The 18,731-nt window shown below is 42.8% G+C and overlaps 1 protein-coding gene and 1 long non-coding RNA gene across 16 annotated transcripts in view; one reads left to right on the forward strand and one right to left on the reverse strand.

Annotated features, from left to right (window-relative positions):
* Window positions 1–1,270: 1,270 nt before the first annotated feature.
* On the reverse strand, window positions 1,271–15,130 carry LOC112676520 (uncharacterized). Its single transcript, XR_003146572.3, has 3 exons — window positions 14,281–15,130; window positions 4,472–4,604; window positions 1,271–1,484 (listed from the first exon to the last, which is right to left on the reverse strand). It is a non-coding gene; the product is annotated as an uncharacterized LOC112676520 (long non-coding RNA).
* IFT81 (intraflagellar transport 81) overlaps window positions 15,013–18,731 on the forward strand; it is a 106,894-nt gene continuing 103,175 nt past the window's right edge. For 13 of the 15 annotated variants that reach the window (XR_003146569.3, XR_003146567.3, XR_003146568.3 and 10 more), the window contains exons 1-3: window positions 15,013–15,172; window positions 17,847–18,005; window positions 18,495–18,598. Coding sequence is in view for 11 of the 15 variants with exons in the window: in XM_025473882.3 (XP_025329667.1) it covers window positions 17,862–18,005; window positions 18,495–18,598 (248 nt within the window). In the remaining 4 variants the exon portion in view is untranslated. Of the gene's footprint in view, window positions 15,173–15,247; window positions 15,372–15,447; window positions 15,585–17,846; window positions 18,006–18,494; window positions 18,599–18,731 lie in introns of those variants that run through there. The other 2 variants (XM_025473884.3, XM_025473883.3) reach the window with 2 other exon arrangements.

Genomic DNA, 18,731 nt, shown 5'->3' on the forward strand with positions numbered 1-18,731 from the left:
GGCTTTGGGGTGGCAGGTGAGAGTTCATATCCTGGTTCCTGTGCTTCCTGGCTGTTGGACCTCGGTCCTGTGTCTTAACCTTTCTGAGCTTTAGTTCCCTGGACCACTTTCCAAACCAGTTGTAAGGATCCAGATCATTTCTGTAAAGCACATCAGGACCAGTGGTGGCTGCCTTGAAAAGGTAAAGGAAGTCTAAGCAGTTTGGGTAGTAAAGGAAGAATGAGAGAAAAAATTCCAATCAGATTATCTAGAAAAGCTTAGAGCGCAGCAAGAGTGAAACCACATTGGATAAATTTCCAGTCCTCATTTTTCTCCCTCTAGAAAGATATTAGAGTCAGGAGTCCAGGTGATCTATATAAAGCTAGCTCCGTGTCCTTCGGCAAGTCCCTTAACCTCCATGCCTCTCATTTTCCCAGGGGTCCTGGTCCAGGGACCCTCTTACTGTCTGTAACCACTGTGGCATGCAGCTGACCAGCAGAGGGCAGCGATGCCCCAATATTCACTGTGGAGTATCTGCCTCCAAGGCTAGTTGCTCTGTTGCTATTATCTGACTCAGACCAGAAAACTGTGGGGGAATAATAATAAAGAGCCTTATTTTATGATCGATGCACAGTCAGAATAAGGTCTTGCCACAGCACACAGATGAGGAAACAGAGCTCAGAAGCATAAGAAATTGAACAGGGCCACATAAAAATAATTGACTGATAATTTCAGTCCCACCATACCTAAATTTAGATGGTTCCAACCCTGGCAACGTTTTGCTGCCTGTCTGGTCTGCTTAGTATAGATAATCTATTATTGCTTTATGGTTCATGAAGTATTTTCTACTCCTTAATATCAGAGTAATTCTCATCTTGTTCTCTCCAGCTTACAGTTGAGCAAAACAGAGGCTTTTAGAGGTTATGCCCTTTGGCTTACCATTTCCTCAGTCAGCTTCATTTTAGAGGTCGTTGGGTAGACTCCCAGAACTATCTGCTTAAAAAGTACAGAACTTGGTGTTTTGCAACATTTTTTACGTGATATGATGTAGTGGGTTCTAGTCCAAATATTGTGTTGTTTTACAAAAGGAATGAAGTCCCTCTCTCTGTCTCAGCATGGGCGATTAACAATTTCTTGTGGAAATAGAATAGTTGTAGATCAATAGTGGTACTCAAAAAGGACTGTCAAATGATACATCTGTCCCCAACTCCAGATTCTGACATCCGCTCCTGACCACTAAGAGAATGTTTTTTTTTTTAATTTTATTTATTTATTCATGAGAGACACACACAGAGAGAGGCTGAAACATAGAGAAGCAGGCTGCATGCTGGGAGCCCAATGCAGGACTCAATCCCGGGACTCAGGGACTCCAGGATCACACCCTGAGCTGAAGGCAGACACCCAACTGCTGAGCCACCCAGGCATCCCAGAATCCCTGTTTTTGATGGCTGCTTTATTTGTATGTTTTGCAATGTCTTTCACAGACCCTTGGGTTGGTTAAGATGCTGTAATAGAAAGATACAACTCAAATTAGCTTAAACATTTAAACAGTAAGGAAAATTTTTACTTCGTATAACAAGTAAACTCTAAGGTGGCTCAGAAGCAACTCAACAAATCAGTAATTATCCTGCCCCAAAGTGGCAATAGTGCTGAGGTTAAGAAACTCTGAATTAGACCAGACAGGATTCAGCTTCTAGAGGAGGGGTTGGGGCTGGGGTCTGCCTCAATGAAGCACATGGCAGCGGGGAGGAGGTGGGGGGACACCACACACAATAGGGATTGGAGAGCCTGAAAGAAGAAAGGAGGATTGGCTTTTGGGAAGGAAATCAACAGTCTGTTATAAATCCTGATGCTGTTAATTTAGCTCTTAAGAAGCTCAAGCTGACTCTTTCACTGAGTGTACCCCACTGCTGGGAGTTAGGGGGATGGAAGAGAAACAATACTTGGCCCTTGCCCTCATCTTGTGTATAGTCCAGCTATTTAAACCAGACTTCTGTTAATTCCCTTTTCTATTACCATTTGTTGTTGTTGTTTTTTTAAATCATAGAAAATACTGAAAGGAATTAAGAAAAGCCAGAATCACCTATAACCCATCAAGATAGCCACTGCTAACACTCTTGTTTATTTTCTGCTAATCTAGGCCCTGTTTTCTAATTGTTGCATTTCATGCAAAATTTCCCCTCATTCAGTCATTCACTCATTCATTCAACAGCTGTGGAGCTGAGTGCCAATTCAGACTCTCACTGTACAGAGGAAGAATTTCATTCTAGCTCACAATGGTTGAATAGGGGAGGCTTCATGGGTCTTGAAGTCCATTAGAATGAGAAAAGAGTGTATAAGGCTGGCCCTCCAATGAGAGGACGGGAATGTTCCAGGAATAAAGGCAGAGCAGCTAGCCACCCAGGTAACAGAGAAGACTGGTGCATATTGGGAGGCTAGAGGGAAGGAGTCCATGGTAGGGAAGCAGGAGTCCTGAGGACAATATATGAGCTCCTAGATCCAGTTGTACTTGAAGCATATGGCTCCTTTAGATTGTCCAGTTATATGTACTAATAAGTTGCTTTTTTTTCTTAAGCCAGTTTCAATTAATTTTCTGTCTTTTGCAACTGAAAGTTCTAATACACTTTGCAGCCTAGAGTAATGGAAAAATATCAGACTTAGGGTCAGTAGGACTTCATTCTGCCACTAACCAGCTGTGTCCTTGGGCAGATCACATCATCTTCCAGGGCTACACTACTCTCTAAAACGAAGGAAATGATATATGCCTCTTGGGTGAATGACTGTGCTTTGTGAACTAAGGGGAAATAAAAATGTAGAGGATTCTTATGAAATTGCAGGGATAATTTTAGGAAGGAAATTCCAGAAGGGCTTAAAATGCTGCAGGTCTACAGGTAAACTTGGAAGTGCCAGGTAGTAATCTCAGTGAAGTGGAGTGGGATCAGGTACAAGAAGGATCAAGATCTCCTGGTCTACCTTTTTCCCTTTGATAAATACATGAGACAAAGGAATAGTTTTCTAAGAAAAATGACAGCACAAACCTGATGATAATCAGCAACTGACACTGGCTTCAGGATGACAGATGATGGGAGTGTGGGGACTAGAAACTAGGTCAGTGCAAGTCTCATCTGAAGCAGGCAGCCTCTCCTCAACTTTAGCTAATCTGCCTCCCAGCATATCTAGCTTTCCCACATTTTCAAGGGAACCCAGAAATCCAGACAGTCCAAACAAATGGAATTGAGATACATTGGTTTTGATTGGCCTCATCTTGAAACATCTCAATTTTCAAACGTTGGTTCATCCTATTGGTTAGTTTATTTAACATTCTGTGAGCCAAACACAACTTGTCTATCTGTGAAACTTAGCCCTGGGAATGCTAGTTTGTAATCCCTTGTGTAGATGCCAAGATGAATCTCAGTTGGAAGGATGAGAGAGGGTGGTTAGCAGGGAGCTATCTGTACAAAACTAAAGGATAGGTGGAAAGTTCATGCAGGAGGACCTCCATCTTCTCCTGAAAAGTAACTCCATAAATACTCATTCAATCCTCACATCAACCCTACAGGATAAGGCAGGTTGATTACATTATGTAGATGGGGAAACAGAATTTTAGGGAGTATCCACATTCACACACTACAAAGTAGCTCCTCAAGGCAGCTCTCCTTACCTCCTTGCTGGGGGTACCCAAGTTGGAGCTGACTGAAGTCCACTAATAAGCTCAAGACATTCCAAGGAAAATGGACCCTTTTGCTTAAAGGATGCCAACCTGGCTTTGTAACCCACTGTATCTCCAGTGCCTTCTAGATCTCTTTGCCTTAAAGTGAAAGTAAGCACAGGGCAGTGCCTCTCTGATGACGCGGCAGCCGCGAGTGCACAACATTGAGAACTCCTTCAGGGAATCTGCCTCGAGGAACATGTTTGACTGACAGTCCTGGGTCCTGCCCCTCCGGCTCCCCCAACTTCCCCCAGCTGCTCCCAGCTAACGACCAAGCATAGTGGGGGTGCTAGTGCAATTCCCCTGCTGCTGGGCCTGGGATTCCTCTTACAGCCTTACTTTGGCTTGGGAACTCCCATCAGCATGGCCAGACTTTCTTCCAGTTACACTGATGTCTAAGGCTCTTTCTGCCCCATCCTCCTTCCCTCTCACCTTTCACAGGTGTCAAGCTAGCATCACAGGTTGAAGACTCTCCTGCCTACTCAGCTCCCTTCCTTTGTATCCTTCACGAGCACAAGTAAATCCTCAGTAAATCTTGGGTGAATGCACGTTCAGATTTGTCCTGGTGTCTGCTTCTTGGCAGATCTGAACTAACACACATGACTTCCATTTTGTGGAATGAGATAGTGAAGTCTATGACCATCCAAACTTACAGTTTATCTGCTATCACAGAAATAGAGTTTCACACTGTCATGATGATGCCCAGGGGCCTTGAATCAAGAGTAATCAGGGTTTGAGCCCTGCTGGCCAGCAGTCTGACTGTTAGGAAGTTTCTTAACCCACCTTGAGTCTCTACTTCCTCATCTGTTGAATTAGTGATTCTCAACCAGGAACAGTTTTGTCATCCCTGCCCTCTCCCCCGGGGGGACATTTTGCAGTGTCTGGAGACATGTTTTGGTTGTCACAACTGGAGGAACTAGAAAGAGAGGGGGTTATTGGTACTGACACCATGTGGCTAGAGGCCATGAACATTGCTGAATGTCCTACAATGCACAGAGTAGCGCCCCTGCCCCACCCACCTACCCCCAACAAAGAATGATCCAGCCCAAAATGTCCATAGTGCTGGGGTTGAAAAATCCTGGGATAAATGGAAATGTAATGGTAGCTAATTCAAAATGCTGTCATAAGGGGCCTCTGGAATTGTGTCTTCAATATCTGCCATTTCTACTTTCCCTCACCTGCCTTGCATACTCCACAGAACAGGGATCAGATTATTCTAGAGCAATGTTCTGTATTACCAATGACTAGAACATGGAAGTGCTGAATAAATTATTAGGAATTGAAATATTTATGAGTGCAAATCAACAAATGGTTACTATCACCGTCATCATCATTGACGTTGTCTTCCTAGTCCCTGGCTCAGTGCCTGAGGCATAATTGGTCCTCTATATTTGTTGAATGGATGAATGAAAAAATGAGAAATGAAGGCATATTTACTCATTAACCACTAATTTATGTACTTTGGAGAGGAGTTTTGTTCATCAAAGAAATGACTTTAAAGGATGAGACCTCAGCCAAGCCAGAGTCAGGGGGCCTGAGTCAAAGTCATGTAGAGTTTAGGACGCACATCTTGCTCGGCTTAGGCAAAAAAGGAAAACGGGCCAGGCTTTGTGCGAACTTGCTGTGAAACAAGAGCTGTTTTCAGGGCCCAGGAACACGCTCTGTCCCATGTTTAATTTCTTCCATCTGTCTGGTATCTGACCTCTGCTGCACTCGAAGGCATTGCCACACATTGTCTGTGCACGTTCCCATATAAGGTGATCTCTCTCTCTTTCTCTTCCTCTCTTCCCCTCTCCCTCTCTTTCCAGGGGTTGGCCAGCAGCACTGGCTTCCTCCGCCCTGCTCTCCCTCTCTTGGCCTTCCCTGGCAGGCTCTGCTGTGAGGATGGATGGCTGGAGAGCGGGAAGGGGCAGGGGGCTGCCAAGGAATGTGGCAGGTTTATTTTTGTTCCGGCTGCATTCTTTGCCAGGCCTGCAGGCCCCAGGCACTTGGGGATGTCACATGCTGATAAGACAGTGGGGGTGACTGAGAGCCATGGCTCAAATCTGCAACACCCCAGGTGTGAGCCATTGTCACAAAGTGGGGGGTTGGGGTGGGAAGGGCAGGACTGTGAGGTCATGGAACTCACCTTTTCCCACTGCCTGTGCTTGATTCCAGAAAGACAAGTTTGATGCTTCAGAGAAGCAATTGCAGGAATTGAGATCTGTAACCACTTAGACCCATCTCTGGGCAAAACCCAGTGATTGCAGTAGAGTGGAGTAGAGCCAGGTCAGGCTGAAATGATTAGCTGTGTGACCTTGGGCAGGTTGCCTGACCTCTCTGACTCTCAGTTTCCTTATCTGTCAAAACAGTATCAACAAATCTACTCGATACTATTCTAGTATCATAGTGAAATGTAAACTCGGTAAGGGCAGGGATTATGTTTACTGTCATTTTGCCAGTACCTAGAATAGTGCCTGGCACAAAGTCTGTGCTCAAATATGTGTTGAATGAAGTAAATGAGACAATACTTTTACATGATTAGCACCCAATATCTGAGAGCTGTTTCTACCTATTTAATAGTAGCAGATGTGTATTAGGCGCCTATTAAGTGCTAGGCCCTGTTAGGTGCTGGGGACATAGAAGTGAACAAGGCAGAAAAGATCCTTGCCCTCAGAGAGCTTATATTCTAATGGGAGAGATATACAATCAAGTAAATTAAGTTCAGAGAGTACTAAGTTCTCTGGAAGAAATATAAAAAGGGATGCAGAAGAAGTGTGTTTTTTGAATCTTTTGACTGTGACTCACAACAAGAATATATTTGTTGTGTGACCCAAAGGACATACGTGCATTTTTATCAAATTGAAATAAAACCTTCACAAAACAATCGTGCACCAACAGAATGCAACAGAAATGACACCGCTTGTTCTGGGCCTCTGTTTTACAAGGCCTGGTGGCTCTCACTTTTGCTACCCTGCTCCCATGTAAGGAAGCTCAGTTTGGATCACTGCATGAGGAGAGACCACAAGGAGAGAGTGTCCATGTGAAGGAGAAATAGCAGCCAGCACTGGAAAGGAAGGAAGCTCTCCTGGATGTTCTAACCACCAATGAACTCCCAGCTGCATTCCGCCATAAGCTGACCCCAGCACATACTACGTGGAGCAGAAGAACTGGCCAGCTGAGCCTGGCTAACCCACAGGCTTGTGAGGGGGAGGAAAAAAAAAGTGTTGTTTTTTTAAGCTAATAAATTTGGAGTGGTTTCTGACAGAAATGTTTACCTTATTCTGTATGATATTTTCTATTCCACTTCATTTCCTCCTCCTGAGTGAGGAGGCGGAGCCAGGCAGAGGATGACCTGGGTGAAGATTAGCCAGGCAGAAGAAAGAGCAATGCCAAGGTCTTGAGGCTGGGATGGGTTTGGTGTGTGTGAGCCACCGAAGGGAGGCCGTTGGTTGGGAAGGAGAGACAGAGAGAGAAGGAAAGCCTAGAATGAAATTAAGCCTCATGGCATGTGGTGCTGGGACTTGGCAAAGACAGCCTAAAAGACTTAGGATGGATGGTTGACCTCCCAAGGCCCCGACTGCCCATCTTTTATTTTTAAGTGAGGTGAGATTCACATTGTATAAAATAAACCTTCTTAGAAAAATTCGGTGACATTGAGTACATTCACAATACTGTGCAACCACCACCTCTATCTCCAGAAGATTTCCATCACTCCAGAAGGAAATCCTACAGCCATTACGTTGTTGTTCCACATTGTCTGTCCCCTCAGCTCCTGGCAATCACCAATCTGCATTTGCCTTTGTGGATTTGCCTCTCCTTGATATTTCCTATAAATTGAATTATAAGTATGTTGACTTGTGTCTGGCTTCTTTCACTTAACAAAATGTTTTCAAGGTTCATCAACGTTGTAGCATGTGTCCATACTTACTTCTTTTTATGGTTGAATAATATTGTGCTGTATATTTATACCACAACTTGTTTAGCCATTCATCTGTTTGCCCATCAGTTTGGCTCTGTGATTCCATCTATAGCATACTTATAGACTTTGATTTGACGTCATCAACCCAGAAGAGAGAGAAGTTCTTGGCAAGATGAAGGAGAAGGCCAATTTGTGTCCTGCTAATCTTGGCCTTCACTTGTCCCCTCTAGTCAACCTTTTCCTTCATGATTCGGAGCTTCCTAATGGCCCAAAATGCAGCTCCACTGCTGGTTACCCTTAAATACTCCCCCTGAATTCTATAAATACACCAACACTCAGCTGGGAAAAAAAGAACTTGAAAGGCATTTGAAATGAAAATACACTCTTTTCCCATCATAAGCCAAGTGTTTTCTCTGTTTTCCCCCTCTGTGATTCCAGGATAAGTACTTGGATTTTAAACCATTAGCCCTACCTGGATCAGAGAAGACTTTCCTTTGGCAAAGCTCTTGTAGGCAGAGAAAGCCAGGCAGCATGTTATTAACACTGGCCCTCCCACACAGAAAATCCCTTTGCCTCCTGCTTCAGTGGCCTGATTTATGGTCCTTCTTTCAGATTCTGCTGAGCCGGTTTTGAGCCAGTTTAGTAGGTTGGTGAAAGTGGCTCTGGGATCAGGCTGACCCTGTCTGAATCTTGGCTTAGCCAGCTGCTAGTTCTGTGACCTTGGGCCCTCTAGTAACTCTCCAGGCCTCGATTTCCTTAATTATAAAATAGAAAAAAAAATACTGTCCTTGCAGACTTGTTGTGAAGATTAAATGAGATGATATGAATGTGGGCAGAGTGCTGAAATGAAATTAGGCCTAACTTCAAGGATGCCGGAGCTTTAGCTAGGGAGCCAAGGGGAGCTTGGATACATGCAGGTAGTGCAGTTGACCTCACCAGTTGACTTTTCTGCCCATCACTTGGATTGTATCATTCGATATATAATTCAACTTATAATTCATCCAGTCTCCCCCTCCGGATCCCCACTCTGCCATTTTCTTCCTGGTTCTTGTGTCCTGCACTGATGACCTCAAGGGGTTTGCTTACTTACTTTGGCACCCTATTGGGTTTAGCCAATAAGAGGCCATGTGGGAGATCAGAGGGTTGAAGGAGAGTGAGGTTAAGATTGGCTGCATCTAATGGGTCCTATTAGGCAACCTTCCCCAGAAGCTGATAGATACAGAGATGAGCCATTTTAGTCTACCACTCAGATTTGCAAGAGGAAAGGAATTATTTTATCCATCAACTGAAATCTGAGATCCCATCCTGTCATTATTGGTCATTTCCTTCTCACACACATCCTGGGGGTTGCCAAGTCCCTGGGCAATTCTGCAGGGACACAGCTTCAGAGAGTCACTTGCAATCTTCTGTCACTGGCTCATACCAGTGATTCCTTGATCACCTACCCATCATCCCAGACTGCCTGGTCCTTTCAGGTTTAATACTGCCAATGCTTCCACGTCAGGCCTGGGGCAAAGAGTTTTGGCCGCACCAGAAGCTACTGGATTCACAATGTGGCTTCCTCATCTTCTTCCCTTCTTAGGAGCTGCTCCAGAATGATCAACCTGTGATCCTTTCTTATTCTTCTTAGCATCTCTCTTCTCTCTCCTTGCTTTGGAAGGAATTCCTCTCCGCTTCCCCCTTGAGGACAACCAGTATAATCTCCCCCAACGACTTCAGACCTTTACAAAAGGCAGGAAGTACAACTTCTGATTTCAGCCTGCAGAACTCAAGGCAGCGCAGATTTTTCCAGAGGAGGAGAAACAGAAGGAGCACACACATAAATTAATATTTTAATAAATTCTGACACAAATGTGAAGTATTTAACAGAGTTCCTGACATACAGTAAGCACTCAGTAAGAGGTGACATGATTCTATTTGAGCCCAGTGAAAGTATTAGGTAACATCCTATATTACAATCCATAAACTCGTACCCAAGGACTTAATATGAATTGCATTACTATTTTGACTCCTCTACATTGTCCATTAATCTCACAAAATCCATTTAAAAACCATTTTACAAAAATGTAGTACCACACACATATTTAACAAGATCTCTGGGCAGCCTGGGTGGCTCAGCAGTTTAGCGCTGCCTTCACCCCAGGGCATGATCCTGGAGACCTGGGATCAAGTCCCACGTCAGGCTTCCTGCATGGAGCCTGCTTCTCCCTCTACCTGTGTCTCCGCCTCTCTTTCTCTCTTTTAAATAAAATTAAAAAAAAAAAAAAAGGATCTCTGGAATCTCATCCAACCAGTTGAATGTTTCACATATTATTTATCTTTTTACCTTTTAGGAAAGCACGTTCTGCTACTAAACACACCCAAGATTAAATTGCCAGAGCCAAGGCAATTTAGGATATATGCAAAATTCAATTCAGGTTTCCATTTAAATTCAATTTCTTTCCTCTCCAAGTAACCTAGATGGCAATGGCATTAAGTGACAATTAACGAATAGCAGAATAACCCACTTCTGAATTTGTCCCTGCGTGTGGATCATTTTTCCCAGTTTGAAAAGAATGAGATAAAGTGGGCAGTGTGCAGAGTAGCCCCAGATGGGGTAGCATCTGGAAAACTGGCATTCTCAGAATACTTATGCAGAATCCAGAAATATCTCATGGTCAAGATGAAAGGTCTAAATTTAATACCAAAAACAGAAAATTGGCTTGGCTTCCCTGACTCTGCACAGGGAAGTTCTTGTTTGAAAGTTCTGAAACGAGAAGGGGCTGGAGGCATTATGTTCATAGCATCCTTAGATTTTTGTGGGGACCTGGGAAGTCTGCTGATATCTCAGGACCTCATTTGGCCCCACAACAGAAGCCTACACTGAATAAAGAGGATTTGTTGGGAGGAAATCAGGGAGGAGGTTTGCACTGATATGGATACTCCCCAGAATAAGTACAGGCTCATTTCTTCATCTTCTGGTTTTGCTTACCCAGCTTTTAAGATTTAAACACCTTCCCTGACTACTGTAGGAGACATCTGTTGTTCTTGTTTCCACTGCATCTCTACCTCTGGTAAGAGCTCTTCCTTTTTGGGGGTAGTTCTTCCTTTTTTGGGGGCATCTTTTCCTTTTGGGGGGCACAGCCCTCATCTGACTCACCTATCAAAGTCATAGCAATTGATTCAGGAACTGTCTGACACACTTGAAACTAGTGAGGGTCAGCCCTGAGAATTTTCTGGAACTGTTGGAGAAAAGATTCTTTTAGTGAGGTTGCTAGGCTGGAAGAATATAAACCTCTTGCTACTAATAGCCCATTCAGAGGAAAGTGGAGATAAGAGACCTAGAAATGGAGGGAGAAACAATGTCAAGATGACCTAGATCAAGCCATACCTGAAGACAGATATCCTTGGACTTCACAAATGCATGAAATAATGACACCTTCCTTATTTTAATTTTGTACTAAACTGGGTCTTGAAAAATACATTTGATCAGGAGTGATTTTTTTCTCCCCTGAAGAACCAGAGTAGAATTTCACAACTGTGGGTGGACTTGCAGCATCTACAAGGTTAAATAAGGGAGTTGTAAGGGGCAGCTTCTAGTTTCTATCACCTCCTCCACACCTGTCCCCACCTTCTTCTCCACTAGAGGCTGGTCAACATGTAAAGCACACTTTCATGTGACAGCATCTTATCAGAGGGCTTCAGGTGAGAAGCAGATTGGGTGTTTTAGTGTTTTGGTAGCAAGGGACAAGTAGGTTTCAACAACAGTTTGTTGTTATAACCAAAAACTTCTAAGGAATCTACATCTTTGGTTCTATGGTTTACAACTACAGAGCACCCAAGAGGCTAAAATTAACAAGAATTAAAAGGAAAAGACACCCAAGAATGAATGGCCACCCACCTCCCACTTACTCATGCCCCTGATGTACATACTTTGCTCATCTGATGTAGCCAACAGAAGTGCTCTGTCCATAAGACAGTGGAAGTATGTACACGGATGTTCATAGCACATCGTTCATTATAGCCAAAAAATGGAAACAATCCAAATGTCCATCAACTGATAAATGGATGAACGATGGAATATTATTGTCACAAAATGGAATGAGGTACTGATACACACTACAGCATGGATGAACCTTGAAAACATACTAAGCGAAAAGAAGCCAAACACAAAGAGCCACCACGTACTTTATGATTCCTTTTATATGAAATGTCCAGAAAAGGTATAGTCATAGAGAAGGAAAGAAGATTGTTGGTTGCCAGGGTCTGAGAGGTGGCAGGTTTTTTCTTTTTTAAATTGCAAACTAGGAAATGATGACTAAAAGGTACAGGCTTCCTTTTTGGGCTGATGAAAATGTTCTGTGATTAGATAGTGGTGATGGGTGCACAATATGCAAAAAGCCATTAAGTTGTGTACTTTATAATATTTTTAAAATTTGAGAAGAGTTGACACACATTGTTAGGTTGTTCTCAAGTGTACAACATAGTGCTTCAATTTTTCTATATGTTATGTTATATTCACCACAAGTATAGCTACCATCCATCACCATACATCACTATTACAATATCATTGACTATAAACTCTCTACCCTATGCCTTTTATTCCCATGACTTATTCGTTACTTAACGAAGCCTGGAAGTGGAAGCCTGTTTCTTCCACTCTCTTTCAACTATTTTGTAAAACTCCCTCACCCCCTCTTCTCTCTGGCAACTACCACTTGGTTCTCTGTATTTATAGGTATGATATGTTTTGTTTATTTATTCGTTTTGTTTTTTAGATTCTACATGAATGAAATACTTGTTTTTCTGAGCCTGACTTATTTCACTTAGCACTTAAACCCTCTAGGTTCATCCTCGTTGTCACAAATGGCAAGATCTCATCCTTTTTCATGGTGGTGTGATATTCTAGTGTGTGTGTATCTTCTTTATCCATTCGTTTATTGATGAACACTTGGGTTGCTTCCATATATTGGCTATTGTAAATAATGCTGCAATAAACAGCAATAAACACATATCCTTTTGGATTAGTGTAAATTAAATACTTTAAATGGGTGAATTGTATGTATTTGAATTATACCTTGATGAAGCTTTTTTTTTTTTTGATAGAGTCAGGGTAGGTGTGGGAATCTTTCAGAAAGACTATCTCATATAACTGGACTTTCTTTCATCTACTAAAAATGTCAAGTACAGTTCAGCCAAGAGGCATCTTTGGGGGTTTACAAGGAAGACTCAATATAGCATCTAAGAGGGAGGGCAGCCCTGGTGGCACAGCGGTTTAGCGCCGCCTGCAGCCCAGGGTGTGATCCTGGAGACCCGGGATTGAGTCCCACGTCAGGCTCCCTGCATGGAGCCTGCTTCTCCCTCTGCCTGTGTCTCTGTCTGCCTCTCTCTCTCTCTCTCTCTCTCTCTCTCTGTGTCTCTCATGAATAAATAAAATCTTAAAACAAAACAAAAAAAAAAAACAAAGCATCTAAGAGGGAAAAAAATGTCTTCACGAGGGTGGATTGACTTGGGATGTAATCAGCCTTCAGTGTTCTGGAATTGTTGCTGAGAAGTTCTTCTCGGACCCTTCATGAATCCATTTAAGGTTTTATCTTAAGTGAATCAGGTGGTGGTAAGTTATCCTTTGGTCTGTATCTGGGCCCTATAGATAGGCAGAGGCCTAATATGATCAGGCTTCTCTATGTCTCTCCTTTTTGGTTCAAGTTGGAATATAAGCTTCTCAGTAGGGGCACCTGGGTGGCTCAGTCAGTTAAGTATCTGCCTTCGGCTCAGGTCATGATCCCAGGATCCTGGGATTGAGCCCCTGTGTTGGGTTCCCTGCTCAGTGGGGAGTCTGCTTCTCCCTTTCTCTCTGCCCCTCCTTCCAGCTTGTGCTCACTTTCTCTCTCAAATAAATAAAACCTTTAAAAAAAAAAGTGCTTCTCAATACAGGGATCCCAAGAAGCATGCTGACTGACCTCAAATTCTTCCCTGTGTTCCAGAGCAACCGCATTAAGCATAAAGTCCATTTGAGTGTAAAGAGTGGATTCTATTGCTTACTCCAATTTACACATGATTACATTCTCATAACTGAAAATTATAGTGTTTCTGTAATAGCTGTAACAGGCAGAGGAGGAACTAAAAACTACCTGATAAACCACACTTATCTTTCGATAGCCTACATCTGTAGACTCTGCAGAAGGAGCATATCTAACCGTCTTGTTTTTCAAAAAGTAGAAGAAAAAAGGTAAAATGTGCTTAGCTCTTCCAATGTCAGGCACTTATACCCTAATCACTTTACCTATATTGATTCTCTTAATCCTCACATCAACATTTTGAGGAAAGTATTATTATAGATATACTTTTTTAAAAGATTTTATTTATTTATTTGACAGAGCGTAAGTAGGCAGAGCAGCAGGCAGAGGGAGAGGGAGAAGCAGGCTCCCCACTGAGCAGAGAGCCCCACGAAGGGATTGATCCATCCCAGGACCCTGGGATCATGACCTGAGCTGAAGGCAGATGCTTAACTAACTGGGCCACTCAGAGGCCTCTATAGCCACACTTTATAGTTGAGAACAGGAAAGCTCAGAGAATGGCAAACTGAAATGGCAGACCCAGTTTCAAATCCAGGTGGCCCAGAGAATCTCCTAATACACCCACCAGGATCAATTAATTATGCAATCACTTGTACAGATCTTTTGTTTCTCCCAAAGTTATTTAAATTATTTACCTTTTCAAAGTTTTTAAGTGTTGCCGCCTTCAACTCATCATGAGCATCTGTGGGCTGGGATGGGTCTTCTGTTTCCTCCAAGAGCCCCCCAGGATGCCTCTGCTTAATGGTTCAATAGTCAGAAGGCAGCCAGCAATGGATTAATCTTGTGATGTTCTGTTCCCTCTGCCCATTTGGCTAATTTTTACTGATCCCTCTGCCCTTTGGCTAATTTTTTTTACTGATCCTTAAACATCACTTTGATGGAAACTTTCCTGATAGTACAGTCCCTTCAGTCTCAAATAAACTCGGGATACTTCATCTGGGCTCCCCCATCACTGGGCCTTTTTATGATAGTTGTATTGGAGTTGCCTTTCAATCGTCTCTTTATCAGCACTGGACTCTGTTCCTTAAGAACAGGAGCCCAGTAATTCCTGGCTTCATTTGCATCCCCAGCAGCCAGTACAGGGCAAGGCAAACAGGAGATGCCTAAAACGGAATTTGCTTTTGTTTGTTTGTTTTGTTTTATTTTGCTCTAAGACTGATGCTAAATCTGTAGTTGGTTTCTTCCAAGATGTTTGAACAGGCAACTAAGTTTCCAGGGCAAGAGGAATTTCATTTTTTTCCTTTCGGATTTTCCTTGCCAGCTGACATTTAAGTACAGCGGCCTCCAGCCCTCGCTGAGGCTCGGGACCCGCGAACGCACTGTGCACGTGAGCCGGGAACTGCCGCCGGGGAGCTCGGTCCCGGCGCGCGCGCCCGAGGGCCTCGCGGAAATGCCCCGGCCCACCCGCCGGAAGTGACGTAATTCCACGGCCTAGCAACCGTTGCCAAGGAGCATGTCCCTAGGAACCCAGTAGAGCCTGGATGCCTCCTGCGGGGGGGAAAAGTGGTTTCTTGAGGAGAATTTGAGGTAACCTCGCCAACACGCGTTCGGAAACTCCCCCCCGAGACCCCCCAAAAGAACGAACTCCCTCCTCGTCCCCTTCTCTGCAGCTCCTCGCCAGGGGAGGGTCGCAGCAGTTAAGCCCCCGCCACCCGGGGCGATGCCCGCCAGGCCGCTCCCCCGAGGGTTGAGCGGTCGGGGAACCCACGTCACCCCCACCCGCGAGGTACATGGGTCGGATGTGGGGTCCCCTGTCCTATGTCCCGAGCCCCTGGACGTGGGGGGTGGGAGGGGACACTATTTTGGGGAATCCTAAGAGGCTGCTGGTCCCTGCTTGTGCAGGCCTGGGACCAGGGCAGCGTCGTTCCCGTCCCGAGTTGTGCCAGATAAACGCACGTCCTGGTTTTAATTCTTCCCCCCCACCCCCTTGGGCTCTCAGGTGGGTAAGTGCTCGGGAATTAGGGTGGCGACTTTCCGCTGGCAGAGGGAGAGTAATTGCTTTTGCTAATTTTAGAGCGCAGAGCCCACTGGGCATAGACAACCTACCTGTACATCTTTGTCCTTAGCGGGTGACCATCCAAAAGCTTGTGGCACCTAGGGGGAACCCAGCTCTTTTCTTTTCCTCTCCTGGTAACGTTTTACTCGTGCATCCAAGTGTTTGGGGTTTTTTTGAAAAGGGAAAAAAATTATATATGTGTATTATGTTATGTATTATATATATAATTTTTAAGTCATTAAAATTAAATATATATGTATGTGAAGGTTACGATGAGCACTTTTACTTAAAATACTTTTAATGATGAAAAACTTGCATTTCCGAATGTGGATTTTTATTTACGTGAAAGTTTTCCTCTTATAGATGAAAGGAAACCTCTAAATTTTCAGCCACATTGGTTATCCTTTCTACTGTCTTCTGACTTAATTTTTTTTAAAATAATAATCATTTACTCATAAGTTTATCATAATTATGGAGAAATGATATTTTTAATTTCATGTTTTCCAAATATCCAGCTCCACCCATCCAATTAAAAAAATCTATTTCAGAGCAAAGTGCATGCAATCTCAACTAATGTCTGATAAAATAGCATCTGTTCATTTCTTAAAAACTATTAGGAGGCACCAAAGTAATTTTTTCTTTTTTTAGCAGTTCATTTTTTAAATTCCTTTTTTTAATATTGCTGGTTTAAAAAAATTGCCTGCCTGCAAAATTTCTACCACTTCTTCCCATACTAAACAATTGATACCTTCATGCAGGAAACACCAGGAACCTTGGTAAAGCTGCTTCAGTAGTTAAATAATCAGATGTTTAATTTTTAAAAAGGTTATGATCACATCACCAACCTACTTAGGCTTATCTTTCTTTTTATGGCTTTGGGCCTGTGAATACATTTCTCTAGTCTATGGAAGAAATCACTGTTTTGATGCAGTGGGTATTCACAGATGGAATTAGGCACAGATATGTCCTCACGGAATTTACATTTTGGTAGAGAAGAGGAAATGTAGGTTAAGTCCCAGGTAGAAAACAGAAAAGTAACTCTAGGAGAGCAGTGCAGAAAGTGTGGTTAACGTGGAGGGCGGGCAATATTCTAGTGCAGAATGTGGGAGATAGCTTGAGAATGGCTTCCCAGAGGAAGGTGCATTTGGAGGGCAGATCCTGAAAGACCGTTACGGTTTGCACCTGTGGAAATCAGGTGAGGAACAGTCTTTCAGGCAAGAAAACAGCATTAACTGATGACAGGTGGAAAAACTAGGGAGCAGTAACTTTCAGTCCTGCAAAATTTAAAAGAGTAAAAGGTTAACAATTTTGAAATAAAAGCGGGAAAGCTAAATTGAGTTAGATCTGAAAGCAATCAAAATCCAAGAAGGTTGGACTTTGTTTTGTGAGCAATGAGAATCATACAAATGATTTGGAATAGGAGAGGCAGAGGCCAGAAAACTTGAGGCTGTTACCATATTGAAGGCACAAGGAGACATAGGTCTGAATTACTCAAGGATGGCAAAGTTGATGCCTACGTAACATCAATGGGTGAAGAATGCTTGGTGGAGGAAACCAGAACCAAACCAAAGAATGCATGCCCAGGCTAAAGCCTACAGCCTCTGCTCAGCTTTATTTGGGTGTGGCTGTACACAAATGTGTATCCAGGTTTGCCAGATCTGATTTTGAAGAGAAAGTGGATATCTGGATTTTTTTTTAAAATTTTATTTATTTATTCACGAGAGACAAGCAGAGAGTGGCAGAGACACAGGCAGAGGGAGAAGCAGGCTCCATGCAGGAAGCTCGATGCGGGACTCTGTCCCGGGACTGCAGGATCACGCTCTGAGCCAAAGGCAGGTGCTAAACTGCTGAGCCACCTGAGCTCCTGGGTATCTGGATTTTAATGTAAAAAAAAAACCTCTCAATTTTTAAACATGGGCTGCTAATTCTAAAAAAATTCGAAGCATGTCTGTAGCCTAATTCATATGATTGCTATCTTACCAGATGTATATAAAAAACATTTGGTATTCAATATTAGTAGTATATACTGTAACATTCATAGTGAAGTCTTCATATTCTGATTTCTTTCGACAAAAATGATACTTTTCACAGCATTTTGTGTGCCATGGAGAATTGTACTTTTCATTCCTACTTTCTATAAACTTAATACTAATTTTTTCCAGAATGTTTGTTTTCAGTATTGAGGAATTTTATCTCTATTTTTAGTTATAAGACCTAATTATGAGTGATCAAATCAAATTCATTGTGGACAATCTCAATAAAGAGCCATTTAGGAAGAACTATAATTTAATCACATTTGATTCCCTGGAGCCAATGCAACTATTGCAAGTTCTCAATGATGTTCTGGCTGAGATTGACCCAAAGGTAAGAGTTTTCTCTTTCTTGTGACAAAGGTAGCAGGAAAGCTAGTTTCTGGCTCTAAATATCTATGAGTCTTGGGCCTTATTTTCCATGCTTGTAAAATAATAATAATGACCTTTAAGGTTTCTCTGCTAGCTTAAAAATTAAATTATCTACTTGTACGTTATTTAGAAATTATTCCTCTACTCCAAACATAAATTGATTTGGTCCTGGAATCAAAATGCTTTTACAAAAGGTTTTATTGTATTGCAAGTTAGGTCATGTCTTTTATACGCTGGTCTTTTCCACTGGATGCTTTTTAAGCTTGACATTCTTAATACAAATCCTGATCTGACTTGTATGTACCCTCACGTGGAATCTGGGGCCTCCATACTTAATCTGTTTTATGAAGAGACCATTGTGCCTATTTTGCTCTAGTAGAACAATTTTGTCAGTTTAAATATTGTTCTTTGTTAGATATACAATAACATATTTTTTCAATTTATCTCTTAGCAAGTTGTTGATATCAGAGAGGAGATGCCAGAGCAAACAGCCAAAAGGATGTTGAGCCTTCTTGGTATCCTTAAATATAAACCTCCAGGAAATGCCACAGACATGTAAGAGTCTGATCACATGTTGCACTTTTTTTTTTTTTTTTTTTTTTTTTTTAGGATTTATTTATTTATTTGAGAGAGTGAGAGAGCACAAGCAGGGAGAGAGGGAGAGGGAGAAGCAGGCTCCCCTCTGAGC

This window comes from Canis lupus, chromosome 26 (genome assembly GCF_003254725.2).
Source record: "Canis lupus dingo isolate Sandy chromosome 26, ASM325472v2, whole genome shotgun sequence".
Classification (NCBI taxonomy): Eukaryota; Metazoa; Chordata; class Mammalia; order Carnivora; family Canidae; genus Canis; species Canis lupus.